Genomic DNA, 18,129 nt, shown 5'->3' with positions numbered 1-18,129 from the left:
AAATTTGTCTCCAATCTTTCAAAAAATACAGGCCAAAAGCAAGGTAAAATAAAGTGGTAAAATCTTAACAAGCCTTGCAAATCATAATATATGAAGTCAGGCTAAATGTACATATCTACTTATTTATTCATCAATGGGTACGAGCTGTTAGTCATGGTACATAGTTTGAGCTCGATAAATATATAAGCATTGTAATTTATTTACGTGTTAATAAAGATATAAATAAATAAATACAACAAATAAAGTTAAAGTCCATAGTCTTTCATGTGACTCGTAACCAGGATGACAAGTCTGTCTCTAAGATTTCTTTTTGTAATATAAAAAGCTAAAAGATTTAACATAAGGCGCTGGCGCTGTTAATGAATTCATAATAAATTTTATTTATAATTTTACATAGCACTTAATATTTGTTATAAATAAATAATTAAAGATTTAACTCGGTAAGTTTATTCTTCCAATAGCAACAAAAGTGAACATTTTATTTTGTCTACTGCTTTCAAAAGCCATTTTAAGTGTCTCAATCCAAATCTACTGAATTTTTATGTTTAAAATTATGTGCTGCATAAAAGAAAGTTCGGAATCAAAAAGAACGATAAGATCGTAAATTTAACAACAGGATAAAATCTCTTTATAAAGGCTCTTAGAATTTTGCATTTAAAGATATTTAAATTGAGACTATTTTATTTTCACTACTTAAAAAATGAATCAATTGGGGTTATCGGGAACTTCTTTTCCCATGGATTTGTTCCCATATTCTAAAAATTGGTATCGGGAATTTTTCGAAATTGGGAAAAAATCCTATGGAAAAATACCTATCGGCAACTTTTTTTTTCATGGAAAAATCTTGTTTTTCTCTCTGAATATGTTCCCGTTATTTAGTTGTCGGAATTGAAAGCGGAGCAAACAATGTAAGCAATTCTCAACAAAATAGTGATGAAAATATTAGTACAAATTTATCTTTTTAAGGTCGAATTTAACAAATACTCACCAAATTCACGTTTTAATTAGTTTCATGGAAAAAAAACGAGATATTGCTAATGGTTTCACAACAAATCGGTCTAAGGAAGATGTATGACAATTTTGGACAGAAGTAGAAAAAGAACTTAACAGTTTGGGCCCATCAACAAAATCTATTTCTGAATGGAAAAAAGTAGGTGATAAGTTGATAAATATGATTTTTTTCTTAAAAAAAAATAATTTAAGGTATGGCTTGATAAAAAAGTACATGAGGAAGAAACTGTCTGAAAGCAAAAGACAAAAAAAGCAACCGGAGGCCCATACAAGGAGTATAAATTTAGTGCGTTGGACGATACGATAATACAAATTTGTGTCTTACAAGAATTGGTTAAAAAATGCCCAGACGCTTTAACTTTTGGTCTTCCAGCTGAACATTGAAAACAGAACTTCAACTCCTCGTCCTACAAAATTAAATTAGTGAGTTTCAAAAGAAAATGTTGGATGAAACCTTAAGACACAACCTTGAAATGGTAGCGATAAGAAGTTCGAGTTCCATTTGCTTGAAATCGCCTTATGGATTAATAATAAAAAAAGATATTCTTTTCGTTTTTAATTAAGGATTAGGTTTTGGATGAAAACAAACAATTTTTTTCACTAAGAACCGACTGTCAAATCATTCGAAAACTATGTTCGAAAATAATTTTTTTTTTCTTGTTGGCAAAATATGTTGCCAAGAAAAAAGAATTCCGTGGGGAATTCCCGATAGTAGGAACTTGCTCCCGGGAAGGGAAAAATATTTCCCAAGAAATTACCGATAAGACTGATTATCTCTTTGAAAAACCCAACAATATTTATTTAAGGATGTTTGACGAAATTACATTTAACTATTTTTAAACTCCAAAAATATCATTAACAAAAAACTCAAACAAGTACGGGCACCAAAAGACTATTCTGCGGAAGACCAATACCTCACTATGAAAGACTTTGATCTATATATACCTAAAAAGCTGTCCCAAAAAAATGTGATGATAGTCATTTTTCTTTGTTTCGTTAAAAAAAAAACATTCCTGTGACCGACAAAGCTTACGACATTCGAAAAAAGCAAGAAAAGTAAGAATTGTATTCAAAATCAGCCAATTTGAAAGTTTTATTTAGATTTTTTATAAGAATCAATTTAAAATTTCACCAAGGCAACAACGAATTTTGGCAATTTGATTTTGAAATTGTTCAATCGAATTGAACTCAGTTGAATCATCTTACACAGACGGAATGAAAATGATAGTCAACTATCACCTTAGCCGATTCCAACAATAATACAAAACTAAGAATTCAACCCAATTTATTAAATTTTCTGATAAGCTTATGATGTGCTATATCGAGTGCTTTGAAAAAAAAAAATAGAACATCTTCCTGCGTATGACTCCTTGGACAGCAAATTAAAGCCTGTTGTAACGAAATCGAAGATGGTTTCCATAAAGGAAAACACTACTATCCCGGGATTCAAAAATTATAATTAATTTTAAAATGAACGGAATCAAAAACAATTTTTCTTTGTATAAATATGTTTATTGTTTTGTAGCCTTACGTCGATAATGTCAATTACTTGAAACATTTTTTTTGGTTTTTAAAATTTAAATTCAAAAGTAAAAACTATTCAAAATGTTAAACTTTTTCTTCTTTGAACAGTTTCTATAGACACTATATTACATAAATCTGTAGATATTTCAAATTTATATTTACAATTCGAGTTAATCGTTTGCCGCTCGCATTTGTTTGAATCTACTTATTCTTTTTTTTGGAGCATGCATATCAACAAATTTTTCCTTTGGCAAGGGATCTGGTTCGGTTACATTTTCAACAACATCTCCCATAACCTAAAGACGAGAACTTTTAGTATTGAAATTTATTGAAAATAATGAAAGGAATTACTTTGTTATAAGAACTGAGATACTCTTCTTCGTTCACAGGTTTCTTTTTTTGTTGTTTCTTTATAACTGTTTTTTCTTCCTTCTCAACAACATGATTCTCTCGCTCGACAGCGGATTTGTTTTTTAAGATCGATTTTGAATGGTTAGCTTCGGAGGCTTTGTTTTTTGGTGCTAAAAACTGGAAATAAATGCGAAATATAGATAGCTTTCTTGATATTCATTTAAAATCATGGGACTTACCTCCGATCTCACATCAACGTAAGCTCTTTCACGGTCACTCTCTTTTAAATAGAAATTGTTATCTGCATCTTCCGATTGATCGTTGTTTTCATTTTTGGTAACTAAATTGCATAAATCTGCAGGGGTCATGGGAGTTTCTGTTTGTACATTATCCAAGCTGGGTGCAGAATTTGACGAGTGTTTGAAATGTATATGGAGAGTCTGGATATGGTTGGCACTCGAATCAATGATTTTATTTACTAAATCTGCATCTTCCAGGTTATTGTTCTTTAAGTTTTCCTCAACCTTCTCAAGAATTGTTTTTCTTTTTTCTAAGGGAGCCGTTAGTATTTCTTCGGAATTGTCTACGACTTGTTCGCTGAGAATAGGTTCATCTAGGCGAATAATGTCTCGGTTCGGAGTATTCTCTTTTGAAATTGGATTTGGCAGCATTTGTGCGACGGTCTCATTTTTTCGAAACTCTAGCATTTCGTTTTCTTCTGCAAATGATATTCGCCTTTTGGGGGCGTTAGTTAAATTCTTTACCGCGTCATCTTCTTTTTGTACAATATTTATTTCAGAATCGGGCTCCAAAACAGGTAAAGCATCCTCGAGAAGTTCTTCCAAAAAATCCCTTACTTTAAATAAATGCAATTTTTCTTCTAGCTCTATATTGTTGGTGAATGTGCGTTTAGCTATTTTTTGATCAATTATTTGAAGCTGATACTGATAGAAACCGATTCTGTCGTTTTCGGGAAGATATTCTGCTTGCTCTTCAATCAAACGAATTTCTTCTGGGATTTCAGAAGTGGAAGTGTCCGAGTCGTTATCATCTTCTATCGTCGTACTTTTGTTTTCACAAATTTTAGAAGAATCATTTAATTTAAGCTCAGCTTTGTGACCCTTTTCAGTATTGATTTGTTCCAAATTTTCTTCTACATCTTGTTTTACTGTTTTGTTATGAGCAATTCTTTTTTTTGGTGGAGGTAAATTTATTTCCCCATTTATTAGCTTATTTAAAAGATCATTCGTTTCTTTTGCGTATTCCGTTTCGAGTTCGTTTAGTTCATCATTAAGTTCACTGATGGATCTTTCATCGTCTTCTAGTGATTTAAAGACATTGTTGACGGCACATTTACTCATAAGTTCTTCACGTTCTTCTTTTTCTTTGAGTTTTGCTTCTTTTACGCGTTGTCGATGTTGTTCCCTCCAAATTCTTTCCTTTTCCTCATCGTATTCTTCTATGATTTCCCGTTCTTCACTTTGTGGCAGAGCTCCGTCCAAGTACGGTTTTTCTAGTTTGTTTCTGTAAATAAACAATCATTTAAGGACATGAAAAGGCAATTTGGGTAAATAATCATTGTTGCAAGAGGAAATATTTCTTAAATCGGGAGAGTATTAAAAATCTGCAAAGAACACTTCGATTCATCTTTATAAACTTTTTTGAAAAATACCTTTCACATATAAAGACCGGCTTACATTACATTACATTTCACACTACTCAGCACATAAATGTAAAGAGTAGAGAACACAGCACCTTGAGCGACTTGACTATGTAAGGTGATAACAACACAAGCCATTGATACAAGACAGAAGGACAGAAGAGAAAGAATAACAGACAGAAAAAACACATGACAAAAGTACGCGGTATGTTTTGAGACGGTTCCCCATCTGTCTACTAACCACAACCACGCTCAGTGATGCTTGATTTCGGTGATCGAAGGGAACCGAATCTTTATCAGTGACTAGGCCGTTGCCTAAAGACCAGCTTATTTGTAAAGAGAGGGCTGGAATGAATTGAAAATTGTTTTTTTTTTTTTTTAAACATATTTCTCTTTTCAAGTCAAGGACTTTTTTAGTTTCAGAGCATGTGATATCGTCTGCGACTAACTACTCTCTAGAGCAGTCGGTTTTTTTTTCTCTTTTGAAATGTCTAAGACCTGCGCTACTTGCAATATTTCAATAAATAAAAGATCTAAAAACATCGAAGTTATTGAGTGTGCCTTATTCTGTGGCCGTGTATTCCATAAAAACTGCGTCGCTATTTCCGACAGTGATTTTAAATCATTATTAAATCAAAACTTCTTTTGGAAATGCAACTCGTGCGCAAATTTGAATTTCTCATCATTACTCAATAATTTCAATGATCTCTCTAAGACTGTTCTTGATATAAAAAATGAACTTTCCTCTCTTAAACTACTTCTTAATAGCAGTTCCCCTCCCCGTAAAACAGCAAAAAAATCAGTATTAAGTAGTAAAAGTGCAACAACTGAAAATAATGAGATTCCTCATACTCAATTAACTGATTTAATCTCAATTCCAATATTGCATCTTTCGTATTCTGCTGCTGCTGCTGCTGGATTACATAAATCAACATCTTCATCAACATCTTCATCAACATCCTCATCATTACCATCATCATCATCTTCATCAACTTCATCGTCGTCATCATCATCCTCATCACTATCGTCGTCGTTACCTCCTTCATCATCGTCAACCATAACAAATCCATCAAGTGCCCTTCTACCTACTCTTGTACCTATCAAGGAGATTATATGTCAACATTAATGTACCAAAAAACAACAAAAGTGTGTCAAGAATTAAAAAAATTGTTGGTAGTGACCCTTCTTCACTTTGTGCTCTCCCCAATATAAAATGGCTTCATTTGTCAAGATTCGATAAAAATACAAAATCTAGTGACATTGTTGACAGTATTTCCCAAAAAACTAATATTCCAAAGGAAGAGTTAAAATGTTATGCTCTCATTAAAAAAGATGCAGATTTATCGACTCTTAAATTCATAACTTTTAAACTGAGTGTGCCTACACATAAACTTTCTCTAGTTCTTGACCCGTCTGTATGGGGTTCCTTTGTGCAAGTACAAGAATTCATCACACATACAAAAATAGAGAACCCAAACCCAACCCCAACAACAATAAATGCAAATGCACCTCCACCTACAAAAACAATATCAACTGCACTTCCATCAACAGTATCACCACCAACACCGCCATCACCACAATCAGCAACACACCGAGTCGTACAATAAGCCAGCAACTATTCCAGCTTTGGAAGACAACATTTCCGGAGAATTTCGGGCTATTCCGGCCGAAATGCTCGAAAAAGTTACCCAAAATTGGACTTTCCGAATGGACCACCTAAGACCCAGCCGCGGTCAACATTTAAATGAAATAATCTTCAAAAAGTAAATGTCATGGACCAATCTAACGTTTCAAATAAAGAATCGATGAGATTTTGCAAATTGTATGCGTTTTTTTTTTAAAAAAGTTCTCAAGCTCTTAAAAAATCACCGTTATCAAAATTCTGGTGGACTTCGTACTAAACTGCAACAAATACTTCTCTTTTCTTCTTCTTCGCAATACGACATAATCGCTCTCACTGAAACCTGGCTTAATAACAATCACCACGATGCCGAGATGTTTAATGATAATCAGTATGCTGTCTTTCGCAAAGATCGAAATTATGATTTACTTGGTTGTGAGAGAGGTGGAGGAGTTCTTGTTGCTGTGCGCTCTATTTTCCATTGCACTAAAGTTGTGTTGCCGTCATCTGATAATTCTCTCTCTATAGTATAAATAATATTTTTTTATCTATAGTAACCTTTAAAAAAGATCTAGGGATAATTTTTGATCAAAAACTTGATTTCTTAAAACATATAGACTTTTTAGTTGCCAAAGGTAATTCTATGTTAGGATTTATCTTGCGCAATTCAAAGGAATTCTGTGATCCTCACACTTTGAAATGTCTTTTTTTTGCGTTTGTTAGATCTACTCTTGAGTATTGCAATACTATTTGGAGCCCTTTGTACGAAGTTCACTCTTTTAGAAGTGAGAAAATTCAAAAACGCTTTACAAGGGTATTAGTAAAAAGGCTTCATTGGAGCATTGATATGCCTTCCTATGAAACAAGGTGTAAATTATTTGGAATCTTGCCTCTTAATATTCGTAGAAAGTTTTCTGGAGTTATGTTTATTCGTGATGTTTTAAATAATCATATTGATTGTTCGGAAATTTTGAGCTTAATTAACTTCAATGTTCCTGCGGGGATGCTTAGAAACCAAAATTTATTTAACATTCCATTCCACAGAACAAATTATGCTGCTAATGAACCATTGACCAGGTGCTTAAAAGAATCCAATTCTGTTTGCGATATGATCGACTTTTGTCTTGGTAGATTTTCATTTAAAAACAATTTACTCGTTATTTTGAGAAACCTTAATGGTGGAAATGTTTAATATATATTTATTTATTTATTTATTGTTTTTTATTCATTATTGATTTTGTACGTATATTATTATTATTTTATTATCGAGTAATCACTAAAGTATTGTAACTTTGTTTGATGAAATAAACACTAAACTTTAACTTTATGAAATCAATATTCAAATTAATAGATTTTGGAAGTTTTAATTTATAATTTAAAAATGGTGCACCGTAAAGCTCAAAGAGTTTTGAGACAATATAAATTTTGTCATTTGCATGGGCTTAGGGAGTTTTTAAAGAACGACGACGATATGATGTTACGACTTTTTTTGACCCTTTGTTTCCTAGTGGTTTCGTTGTGGAACCATACAATTGCTACTTTTAGGTTATGGTTTAGTGACGAAAACCAAACTGTGAACAATGGGTTAAAATACTTAAGGTGCCGTTAGAGCAATACGTTGTTCATTAGTGATCTTATAAAAATAATTAAGTATTATACAATATCATTCTGTTGGAAAGAAAAAACTACATGAAAAAACTTAATGTGAATTTAGTTTAAATTAAAATTAATCGGAACGAAAGGCCAATATAATAATTTTTTAGTGAACTTATAGACCGCAAAGTTTATTTACATACAAATTATTTTTGAAAATCATTTTAATTTAATTAATTAAATCAAAACGAACAAACTTAATTGCAATTTAATACTTGAAACAGCTTTGAAAAGCAGTTACTGTCATGAGTGTTATAATCTTTAAAATTATTTGTGCTGCTACCCAGATTATGATTTATCGACGGCGTGGTGGGATATGTTGGGTTTGCGGGATGATTCAGTTTGGAGTTGCAGAGGATTAGTTATGAAAATCTTCAAAATATCAATATGTTTTATTATTATTTTTATAATTTTTATGACTGAGCTTATGTGGCTTTAAATTAAATATAAAGCTATGTATTCTTCTGCTGCTAATGCAAGACGCTGTGAGGAGGGCAGGCACCAGGTGGAACAACATCACCACGTGTCAAGTCACAAAAAACATCATGACAACACTGGATTTAAAACCGTTCAAGGTGCTTGCTCTCTCTAAGCAGATCGCATATAAGCACGATAATAGGTGTCATAACCGGACACTGTCTAATAGGAAAGCACGCCACGAGACTAGGCGTATTCTCAAATGACTTTTGCAGAAGCTGCATGGACGAGGAAGAGGAAGAAACGGTTCTTCATCTTCTCTGCACATGCCCTGCTCTAGCTCGAAAACGCAAGAATTACCTAGGAGAATTCTTCTTTAACGATCTAAACGATATAAATCATATCGGTATAATCAGCCTCTCACGTTTCGTAAGTTACTCAAGCTGGTTCCATTGAGCTTAGGACGAAGCCTCAAGATTCATGTGGTATCACAATGGGTCATTAAGCTGGCCTAAGTGTGTCCGTTTCCATCTTGGACAGCCACTATAACCTAACCTTACCTATGTAAACAAGTCTTCATGATATACATAGCCTTCAACATCAAGAAAATTGCGGTAATAAGTCAGTCGATAAATCATGGTTACTAACCCAAATAATTTTAAAGCGCGCCATAAAAAGTTTGAATTCGAATAAATTTGTTCGCTTTTAAAATTTGTGTAGGCTTTACTTCTCTTTGATAACTTCGACTCCAACAATGAGAGAGGGGTCTTGTTTCCAATCACTCACGTTGCCACCTATAAGTTTTTTATACTGCCTCCCTTACTGGGTACTGCCTCTTGCGAGGAATTGACAAATCCTGCAAGAGTAATTGCTGTCATGAAAAGTGCTTTCATATAATAGCCGTCGCATTCGGCATTAAAACTGAAGGTTCCCTCTATACCTGACATGAATCGCACACAAGAATAGTTGAAAGTCACTAGGAACTGGTTTTCTATGGACTGCTGTGGCAACTTATTTTCTTGCAATATAATGCTTAAGCCTAATGGTTCACAATTCTGATTCTATAATCAAAAATTATGAAGCTGTACATCACAACTATGGGCACTATAAAAACAATTATTTCCATTAATTTCATTTAATAAATGAAATAATAAAAGGAGGATTCATACTGTTATAGGCCATTGGTAAAATTCTTATATTTTAATATTTAAAATTGTAATCAATACTATCATTTCTATTGCAAGTTATGTTTGTTTTAATTGCAATCCTTGTTGCCCCATGGGTTGTCTATAAAAAAAAATTGTACTAGGACTATACTTTCCGAGGAAATATGTATATCTCAATTGGCAATTGGTAGACCAAAATGTCCTGACCGACCGAATTTAAAGTCAATCTTTAAGGTGGAACAAAACAATGGTTCATTACGAGACATTATTAGAATAACAGAGAAGCGAATATTTCAATGTCTAGAAAAAGTGTTGTGTATTTAGGTATTCAACATTCGCGTAATAGTACAGTAGGGCCGAATTAGGGCTTGAGGGTTTACTTAGAGCACTCCTGGACGCGTGAGTATAACGATTGAATTGTTACAGGAGAGAAATGCAACTGGCTATTTAACTAGAGTAAATAAATAAATTAGGTGGCGCAACAGTCCGTGGAGAACCAGGTACTAGTGACTTACAACCCTCAACAATTCCTGTGTGCGAGTAATTGTAGGGATTTGGAGACCTACAGCTTATATGCCGAATCCGAACGGCTAGTTTGAGAAAGCACTTTTTCATGACAAGAATATACTCTTGGAGACTTTGTCAATTCCTCGTAAAAGGCAATACCGCAAAAAAACTTTAGGTGGCACAGGTGGAGATCGAACTCAAGACGTCTTGCATTACAGTCCAACGCACTAACCATCATGCCATTTAACTAAAGTATAATCCGTTAAAACACCGATAAGCAAATGGGAGACAAAGGATATGACGAAGGTGTTTAACCGAGCGACGTGTAGATATAATATCTCCAAATCAGCACGAGCCTAGAAATTGCAAAACTTTGAGCCAAACTTAGTTTTCCTCCTAACAGAAGTTTATTTATTTAATACGATATACATTCGCCTATCGAAGGCTACTTTTTCCGGCTGGAATTAAGAAACCCGGTAATGGTATAGCAATAAATGTTATGGATGCAGGACATGACAAGTGTTAATACTCACTGGAATAAATCCTTTTCGGCTTCAATTTCTTTTAAACGTTTTTTTCCATTTTCAATACGCTGTTTACAAATTTCTGTTGCAACATACACCGAACATTCTGAAAAATAATCTTGATAATGAGCAACTAGAACCTCATTGGTGTGTATAATTCTGCCAGGGAAGAAGGCTTTTTTTCCAAATGGGACCATAACATCCACAGTTAACTTTTTACTAAACATATTCATATTATTAATTGCAGTCTCATTTTCTTCAATAAACGTTTTCCATTGCTCGGTTTCTCTTTCATTTTCATCGAGAGCCTGTAATATAGAATAATTTCTTTGATACTAATTTTAATACATATTCCATTGGACAGCTAACCTCACGAAGTGCGTTTTCCCTTCTATCCATCGATTGTAACATTTAAAAACTATAATACAAAATTAAAAAAATTAAAAAAACAAAATTGCAATGATAAAAATCAGGAACTTTGTCAATTTTTGGCATGCGGACCAAAATAAACTATCCTTCAAAAATAAAATAAATTAAATTGGCCAGTTCATATTCCTGAAATCAAGGGACGAGAGATTCTTAGCAGAGACTTGAATCTTATAAATATTGGTACGATATGTTGTAAGGACCGCACACCTTGTACGATTTGCATGCGATATTATTGTATGCTTGTAAGTTATTTTTTTGAAATCCAGCCAAATTTAATTTTCAGACAAAGTCCTCATTGTTATAGAAATCAACCAAAAGAGAAATCAGTATGACGATAATGATTGGAGGTTTTGTATAAAATGGTTATGTCAAAAAATTCTGCACGAGCAAAAGGTGCCGCTTCTGTAGAGCGTAAAGTCTTCCCGATTATGATCCACTGGAGCAGATATTTGTCAACAAGTTGTAGATAATAGTTTTGAACTTAAAAAAAATAGAAACATTTTATAATTAAAATTAGTAATACCAACTATATAACGTATAAGGCTAGGCACGCACATGCAACTTTTTCGAAACCAATTAGTTTGGTCGTTAGTTGCCCAAACATCGCGCATATAAGCAACTCCGAAAGTAATCAGAAAAATAAACCAATACACAGGAAACATTTATTCACCTTGACTACATTTTTCTCTATCTTGCACTTATAGAAAATTATTCAACGATTAAGTTGAATATCCGTGCAGTTTCCTATAATGCCTTGTGATTGTAACACAATCTTAGGAATTGGTTCGAGGTGATCGTCTAGTTTGTGTCAAAACACAAACTAAAAAGTTCCTCCGATGGGCAACAGAATGGTTTCTGCATGTGCGCGTACTACTCTCATATAAGTCTATAGTGCTCAGTTTAGAAACCAAACAATTTCGAAACTAAAAGTTGCATGTGCGCGCCTAGCCTAAAAATCATCTGGTTTTGATTCAATTAAAACTTTTCTGCGTTGCCGTTAACAAAGTTCTTCTTGCAACTTAAATTTCTGGTGTCCGCACCTTAATATGGCAACAAGGCAATGGTATTGAAATGTAAGCTATTAAAGTTGCTTGAATGAGCAATTAATAAAACCCATCAAATTGGTTCCACAAGCCATATGGTTATCAGATTAACATATTTTGGTGTATCACATATGAACTAAATGTTGGTTGTAAACTCTATTAAATTAATTAAGGATTTATTTAGACCTAGAAATTATTTTTTAAATTACGTTGATGCTTTATAAAAATAAAAGAACTTGATATATTAGCCTTTTTATTACAAGTCCATTAGAGGAATCATAAATTGAAAATAGGTAAGTGTAGGCCGTGGCTAAGTCTCCAGTGCATACGGAGTCTGAGCAAAATAATGTTGAACACTACTGTACAGTGTTTTGTAAGTGTAGGCCGTGGCTAAGTCTCCAGTGCATACGGAGTCTGAGCAAAATAATGTTGAACACTACTGTACAGTTATGTTTTGTGTTTTCATTTCTTCTGAAATTCTTCTAATAGAACTGTCAAACTTGATTGCTGTCATTCTCAAATAAGTTTGGGGAAAGAAGTTTAAAATTACAAAATTACTTGTTTGGCTCAGCTATAAAATTCCTTTGCAATGTCAGGACAATATCCAGGCGGCTATAATAACCCGGTAGGTGGCCACCGAAGCAATTTCGGTAGTCCAATGGTCAATATGAATCAAATGGTCCCCAATCAAATGGCTATGATGGGCGGCTATAATCAAGCTGGTATGATGCAGCCGTCTCAGCAACAACCCAATGCGATGCAAAATCCCGGCATAGGCGGTATAATTCCACCAGTTATGAATACTGCAGGCATTCCAAGTCCATCCCATGCACAGCAAACTGGCAATTCGTTAGTTCAACAACAGTTACACCAGCAGCAAATACAGCAGCAACAAATGCAACAGCAACAATTGCCTCAATCCCAGCAACAATCGCAGCCCCAGCCCCCAAATCCACAGCAAGCTCCACAACTAAGTTTGCAAACTCCGTCGACACCAACAACGGGCTCAGTTATGTTAACCCAGCCGTCTGCACAAACACAACCCCAAGTTAGTAATATGCAGCCACCGAAGGAAATTAACATTGTTGGGCTTTCGCGTTTGGGACAAGAAACAGTTCAAGACATAACTTCACGCTTTCAAGAGATCTTTGCAGCTCTCAAAATTATACAACCTACATGTAACCGAGAAAACAACACAGAGAAAAAAGTTCAGGAGTACTTTAGGACCATTCGATTGTTATTCAAACGCGTTCGGATTATTTATGAAAAATGCAATGATGGATATCCTCAGGGTAAGCTTGAAAATCAAAGTAAAATAAAAAATGATTCTATATAAACGTTTTATAAGGAATGGAGTATACACACATTGAAAGCCTGATTCCTTACAAAGATGAACCAGACCATCGTTCCGAACCCACTCACTGTGAAGAATACCGAAAGGCGATACAGGAAAATCGGGAACTTATCGAAACTGTTATGCTAAAAAATAAACAACTCCGTGAAATAATCGATCGAACTCGGATCATTATATGGGAGATCAACACTATGCTCAGTATGAGGAGATCGTAGATTTAAATTCAAATTAATTATTTGGTATATAAATACGAACCCGATTCTAAAAAAAAGTTCTAATATCATTTCTCAAACAAAACTTGTGGAAGTATTGTTTTCCGTCGACTTTTTTGGTCACTCAAATTTCCTAATGAAACAATTAAGTTACATTAACTTTCCCAACGTTTCGGCAGGGGCTGCTGCCTTCTTCAGGGGAATCAAGAAAAATAGGAAAACAATTTAGTTTTAGTTATATTAATTAATACTGTTAAGTCAATTGACTTAACTTAATTTGTAGAAGTGCTAATTATATTCATAGTTTTATTTTTAATTTATATTAATTAATATAACTAATATCAAACAAATTGTTTTCCTATTTTTCTTGACTCCCCTGAAGAAGGCAGCAACCCCTGCCGAAACGTTGGGAAAGTTAATGTAACTTAATTATTTCATTGCGAAAATTACAGTGACAAAAAAAGCCGACGGAAAACTATACTTCCACTAACCACAATTATTACACAAATTGGTCAACAAATAAACTAAAATAACTCTAGATAGTGTATTTTTATTGTTACTTGTCCTGGCTGTCGGATGTTACTTACTTACTTAAGGTGGTGCCACTGTCCGAGACGGACAACATGACCCTGCCATATAAGCCGTATTGCTTTTATTATATCTCTGTACAGCCCGTAGAATTCATCGTTGTATGTTCTCTTCAACTCTCCATATATACAGACGAGACCAAAATCATCCGAACAATTTTTTTCTCAAAACATCCTAACACGTTCTCATCTTGCTTTGACAAGTTCTAAGCCTCAGTACAATAAATGAGAAATAATGAGAAGTGTCTTATAGATGTTGACTACTAAAGAGAAGAATTTACTACTCAATTGCATTCTACATAAATCCAAAGAAGCAGAGAATTGTTATTCTATTGTAGTGTTACATTAGGAGACAAAGTCCTTAACTACCTCAAAGTTATAGTTATCCATTGTGACGTTTTGTCCAAGATGTCGTCGTTCAATGCCTTTTTTGATGATAGCATATACAGTTGTGTTCATAAAAATAGCAGTGCTGGTCACATTTTATTAGATTGTCAATTATTTAAATAACGGAAATTCTTACAAACAAAATAAACATGTTACTCTTGCATCTAACGGTCTTTCGTTTTCATATTAGAGACTTTTAACTTAAAGTTATACTCTACTTTTCCCGGTGAACACACATTATTTCTAACTCTCTAGATATAGAGTGTTCATAAAAATAACAGTGCTTTTGGTTTTATAATTAAATAGTGTTAAAAATTCATTTTTTTTTTATTTTTCGGTAAGAAAATATTTTCCATTTAAAGTTTTGAGTATTTGTAACATACTAGCATATACAAAATTAATAAATATTAGTAAAAAAAAAAATAACAATGGGACTGTCAAGACACTGCACCGAAGAAATTCGAAAACTTATTAGAAAACTGCGTTGTGAGGAAAAACCTAGCAAAATATTCAAGACATCCAAGGCTGCTCAGCAAACATGGTCAATAACGCCTCAAAACGGCAAAATAAACCGAAAACGCGAGGCCCAAAAAGATTAGCAAAACAGAACCCATCCATAGCCTCTATAGATCGATCTTTTATAAGCGAAGTTACCAGCCTGAAGTCCACGTAAGGTACCATTGTTGACGAAAATGCATGTGGCAAAGAGAATGGAGTTTGTTAAAGCGCATAGAGATTAGGCAAAAGAGAAATGGACGAATTTTCTGCGGAGTGATGAAAGGAAAGTTGTCCTTTATGGGTCCAAGGGTCGGGGGATGTGTGGGGGATGTTAAAAACGCAGTTCATAAAGCAAAACCCAATAATTCAAAAGAATTGTGGGAAGCAGTGCGTGATTCGCGGAACGCAATACCAGTCGAGAGGTATCAGGTTTCAGTGGACTCGATGCCACTTAGATGCGAAGCAGTCATAAAAAACAATGTTTATGCAACAAAGTACTAATTGTAAGCTAACATTATTTGTATAAGTTCATATAACTTATCCAGTACTTTGTCATGCACTGCTATTTTTATGAACAGCCATATATTTAAAATAAACGGTTTTTACAGTGATAAAGCTAACGGTAAAAAATCGATAGTACTTATTTTCTGTTATTATGAATAAAATATTTTAGTTTGTTATTAAAAGTTTAATGAAATATATTATAACTTTGATATTGAAGTTCTTTTTATTTTATTTTTATGAACACAACTGTACTTGGTCTTGTCCTCATTTACCACTACTCCAATCTTCTCCGCTTCCGTAGCAATGCTCCGAAACGCTTGCGGTTCCAACAAAGTACGCTTAGCCCCAATATGATATCATAAATTTACTATGTATTTGTGTTTGTTTAGGGTTTTTTTAAACTACTTCTTGTGCTATTGAGGTAAGACAAACACCAGGGGCCCTACTCTGTAATGCGTTTAGAAAGCAAATATTTTTGAAAACGAATATTTTGTACTCTCTATTTCTAAGGCGGATAAGAAATCTAGTACTTACGCAATGACAAATCCGCATTCGGATTTTTCGAAACGCATACAGAGTAGGGCGCCAAGAACGTATGATACTTTTTTGTTAATTCAAATGTCATAATGGCCACAGTAATATTATACGTTTCCTTCCGATCCGAGATTTTCAAATTTATAACACATTGACATTCGATTATAAAGATATTGTAAAATGCAACAAAGCCAATTTCTTGAAAGTCAGCCCAAGTTCATTTGGCCACATTGTACTTGATGATAATGTTAACTAATATTCAACGTTATCATAAACTTGCATTTTAATGTTTTTCAAAAAGCTTTTCATTGGAATTGATGTGGGTAATATAAACCACATCGAGCAACCTTTTATGCTACTTTAAAGTATTTGGGTCATAAACCTACTGGTTTATGGTAAAATTTTCAATTTTCTATTTAATCATTTTGTTCTGTTATATAATCTTTTATCAAAAACGCCTGCCATATTATTGAGTTGTGAAATCTCCCATTTATTTATTTTTTATCTACTTTAATTAATAAAATGTTATTGGTATGAGCTGCGACGTTATGATTCCCTCGCCATTTTGAGTTACTTAAGGATGTCATCCTATGTGATGGGTTCAAAAAATTGATTTTTTCATAAATTGCCAGTTTTATATGTCCAGAATACGGTAGTAAAGGGATTTTTCAAAATTCGAAGTTGTTTTAAATAAACAACAGGTCCATGGGAAAATATGGGGTAAAGTATCTTACATACATCGTCATACTGATAGTTGAAATTGCTAGCTACTTATCAGTTATCATCTTTAATGGGTTATGGGATGCCTAATACTCCGCGAAGCCAATACTTATGTTGAGAAACGTGATAAAAAGCAAATCTCACGTTCTGAGCGGCGCGTAAGTGATTCCGTTAAACAAGCCAGAACTGATTCAAGAGCTGAACAATCTGCTTTGAAAGAGTTTCAAGAAGAAGAGGAAGGAATGATCTATGGACCAGGCATCGCCGATTGAAAGGTCAGTTTATATTTTCGTAGTTAAGAGGACTTGAAACTTTAAACGAGTTTTTCAAACTTTCCTCCATCGTATCTCAAAAAACGGCTTGATCAAATGACTTGAAATTTGGTAGTTTGGAACATGTAAACGCATGGAATGAACTATCGACAAGAAAAAATTTCGATGTTTTTATAGCAAAAAACAAAAGAAAACGCAAAATTCTCGACTTTTTTTAAAAAATCACAAAAGTCCAATTTTTTGTATATTCATTTGATGATAATTCATTCCATGCATTTAAGCTCACTGATTAAAATGCCGTTTACTTTTTTTCTGTTTAAAATAAGCCAACCAGCCGGAATCGTGGAGGAAGTGCGAGCCCATTTTTTCAAGGTGGAGTTGTTCACACCGGTGTAACTCGTGTTCTTAACAATATGTTTAGTTCAAATTTAATATTTATACTGTCGAACTATATTAATAAATGATAATAAGCTATATAAAGTTGTATCTATTTACTGGTCGTAAAAAAATCCTTAAAATACAAGCCTTCACATGGGATGACCCCCTTAAAATAAGGACCAGGGACTGAGTAACAGCTAAATATACAAATTATATTTAACTTCCCATAGGAAGTTATTGTAATGGGTCCGATTTGTCAAATTGAAAATTTTGACATTTCTCGACGTTTCAAGGTTCCTAGAATCAAAATAAAAGATTTTTAGAAAGATGTCTGTGCGTGCGTGTGTACGTACGTTTGTACGTCCGTACGTCCGTACGTTCGCGACGTTTTTTTTGTGCAACGAAGAATAATGTTTTCGACATCTGATAAAATTTTGAAAAAAATCGAATTGACAGTTTTTTTTACAAAAAATAAAAACCTAAAAAAAAATTTATAAAAGTTGGTAAAAATTGATTTTCGACTCGAATATCTTTTCAAAACTTTGAGATATTGGCTTTAATTTACTTTTATCTTTCAAAAAATCTTGTTGTCAACATGCAGTTAAAGTTTGAAAAAAATCGAATTGACAGTTTTTTTACAAAAAATAAAAACCTAAAAAAAATGTATAAAAGTTGGTAAAAATTGATTTTCGACTCAAATATCTTTTCAAAAATTGTAGATATTGGCTTTTAACTACTTTTATCTTTCAAAAAATATTGTTGTCAACATTCAGTAAA

General features: G+C 33.5%; 2 protein-coding genes across 2 annotated transcripts; one reads left to right on the top strand and one right to left on the bottom strand.

Annotated features, from left to right (window-relative positions):
- Nucleotides 1-2,501: 2,501 nt before the first annotated feature.
- On the bottom strand, nucleotides 2,502-10,971 carry LOC129952094 (unconventional prefoldin RPB5 interactor-like protein). The gene is made up of 5 exons (XM_056064523.1): nucleotides 10,804-10,971; nucleotides 10,444-10,742; nucleotides 3,126-4,410; nucleotides 2,887-3,063; nucleotides 2,502-2,831 (listed from the first exon to the last, which is right to left on the bottom strand). Exons 1-5 carry the CDS (start codon nucleotides 10,843-10,845, stop codon nucleotides 2,706-2,708), a joined length of 1,929 nt encoding a protein of 642 aa, XP_055920498.1. The 5' UTR covers nucleotides 10,846-10,971; the 3' UTR covers nucleotides 2,502-2,705.
- A 1,430-nt stretch (nucleotides 10,972-12,401) lies between these two features.
- On the top strand, nucleotides 12,402-14,010 carry LOC129949750 (mediator of RNA polymerase II transcription subunit 30). Its single transcript, XM_056061385.1, has 2 exons — nucleotides 12,402-13,198; nucleotides 13,255-14,010. Exons 1-2 carry the CDS (start codon nucleotides 12,496-12,498, stop codon nucleotides 13,473-13,475), a joined length of 924 nt encoding a protein of 307 aa, XP_055917360.1. The 5' UTR covers nucleotides 12,402-12,495; the 3' UTR covers nucleotides 13,476-14,010.
- Nucleotides 14,011-18,129: the final 4,119 nt, after the last annotated feature.

Source organism: Eupeodes corollae, chromosome 3, assembly GCF_945859685.1.
Source record: "Eupeodes corollae chromosome 3, idEupCoro1.1, whole genome shotgun sequence".
NCBI classification, from domain to species: Eukaryota; Metazoa; Arthropoda; class Insecta; order Diptera; family Syrphidae; genus Eupeodes; species Eupeodes corollae.
Note: the sequence above shows the minus strand (reverse complement) of the source record. Positions and strands in the feature narration are given on the sequence as shown.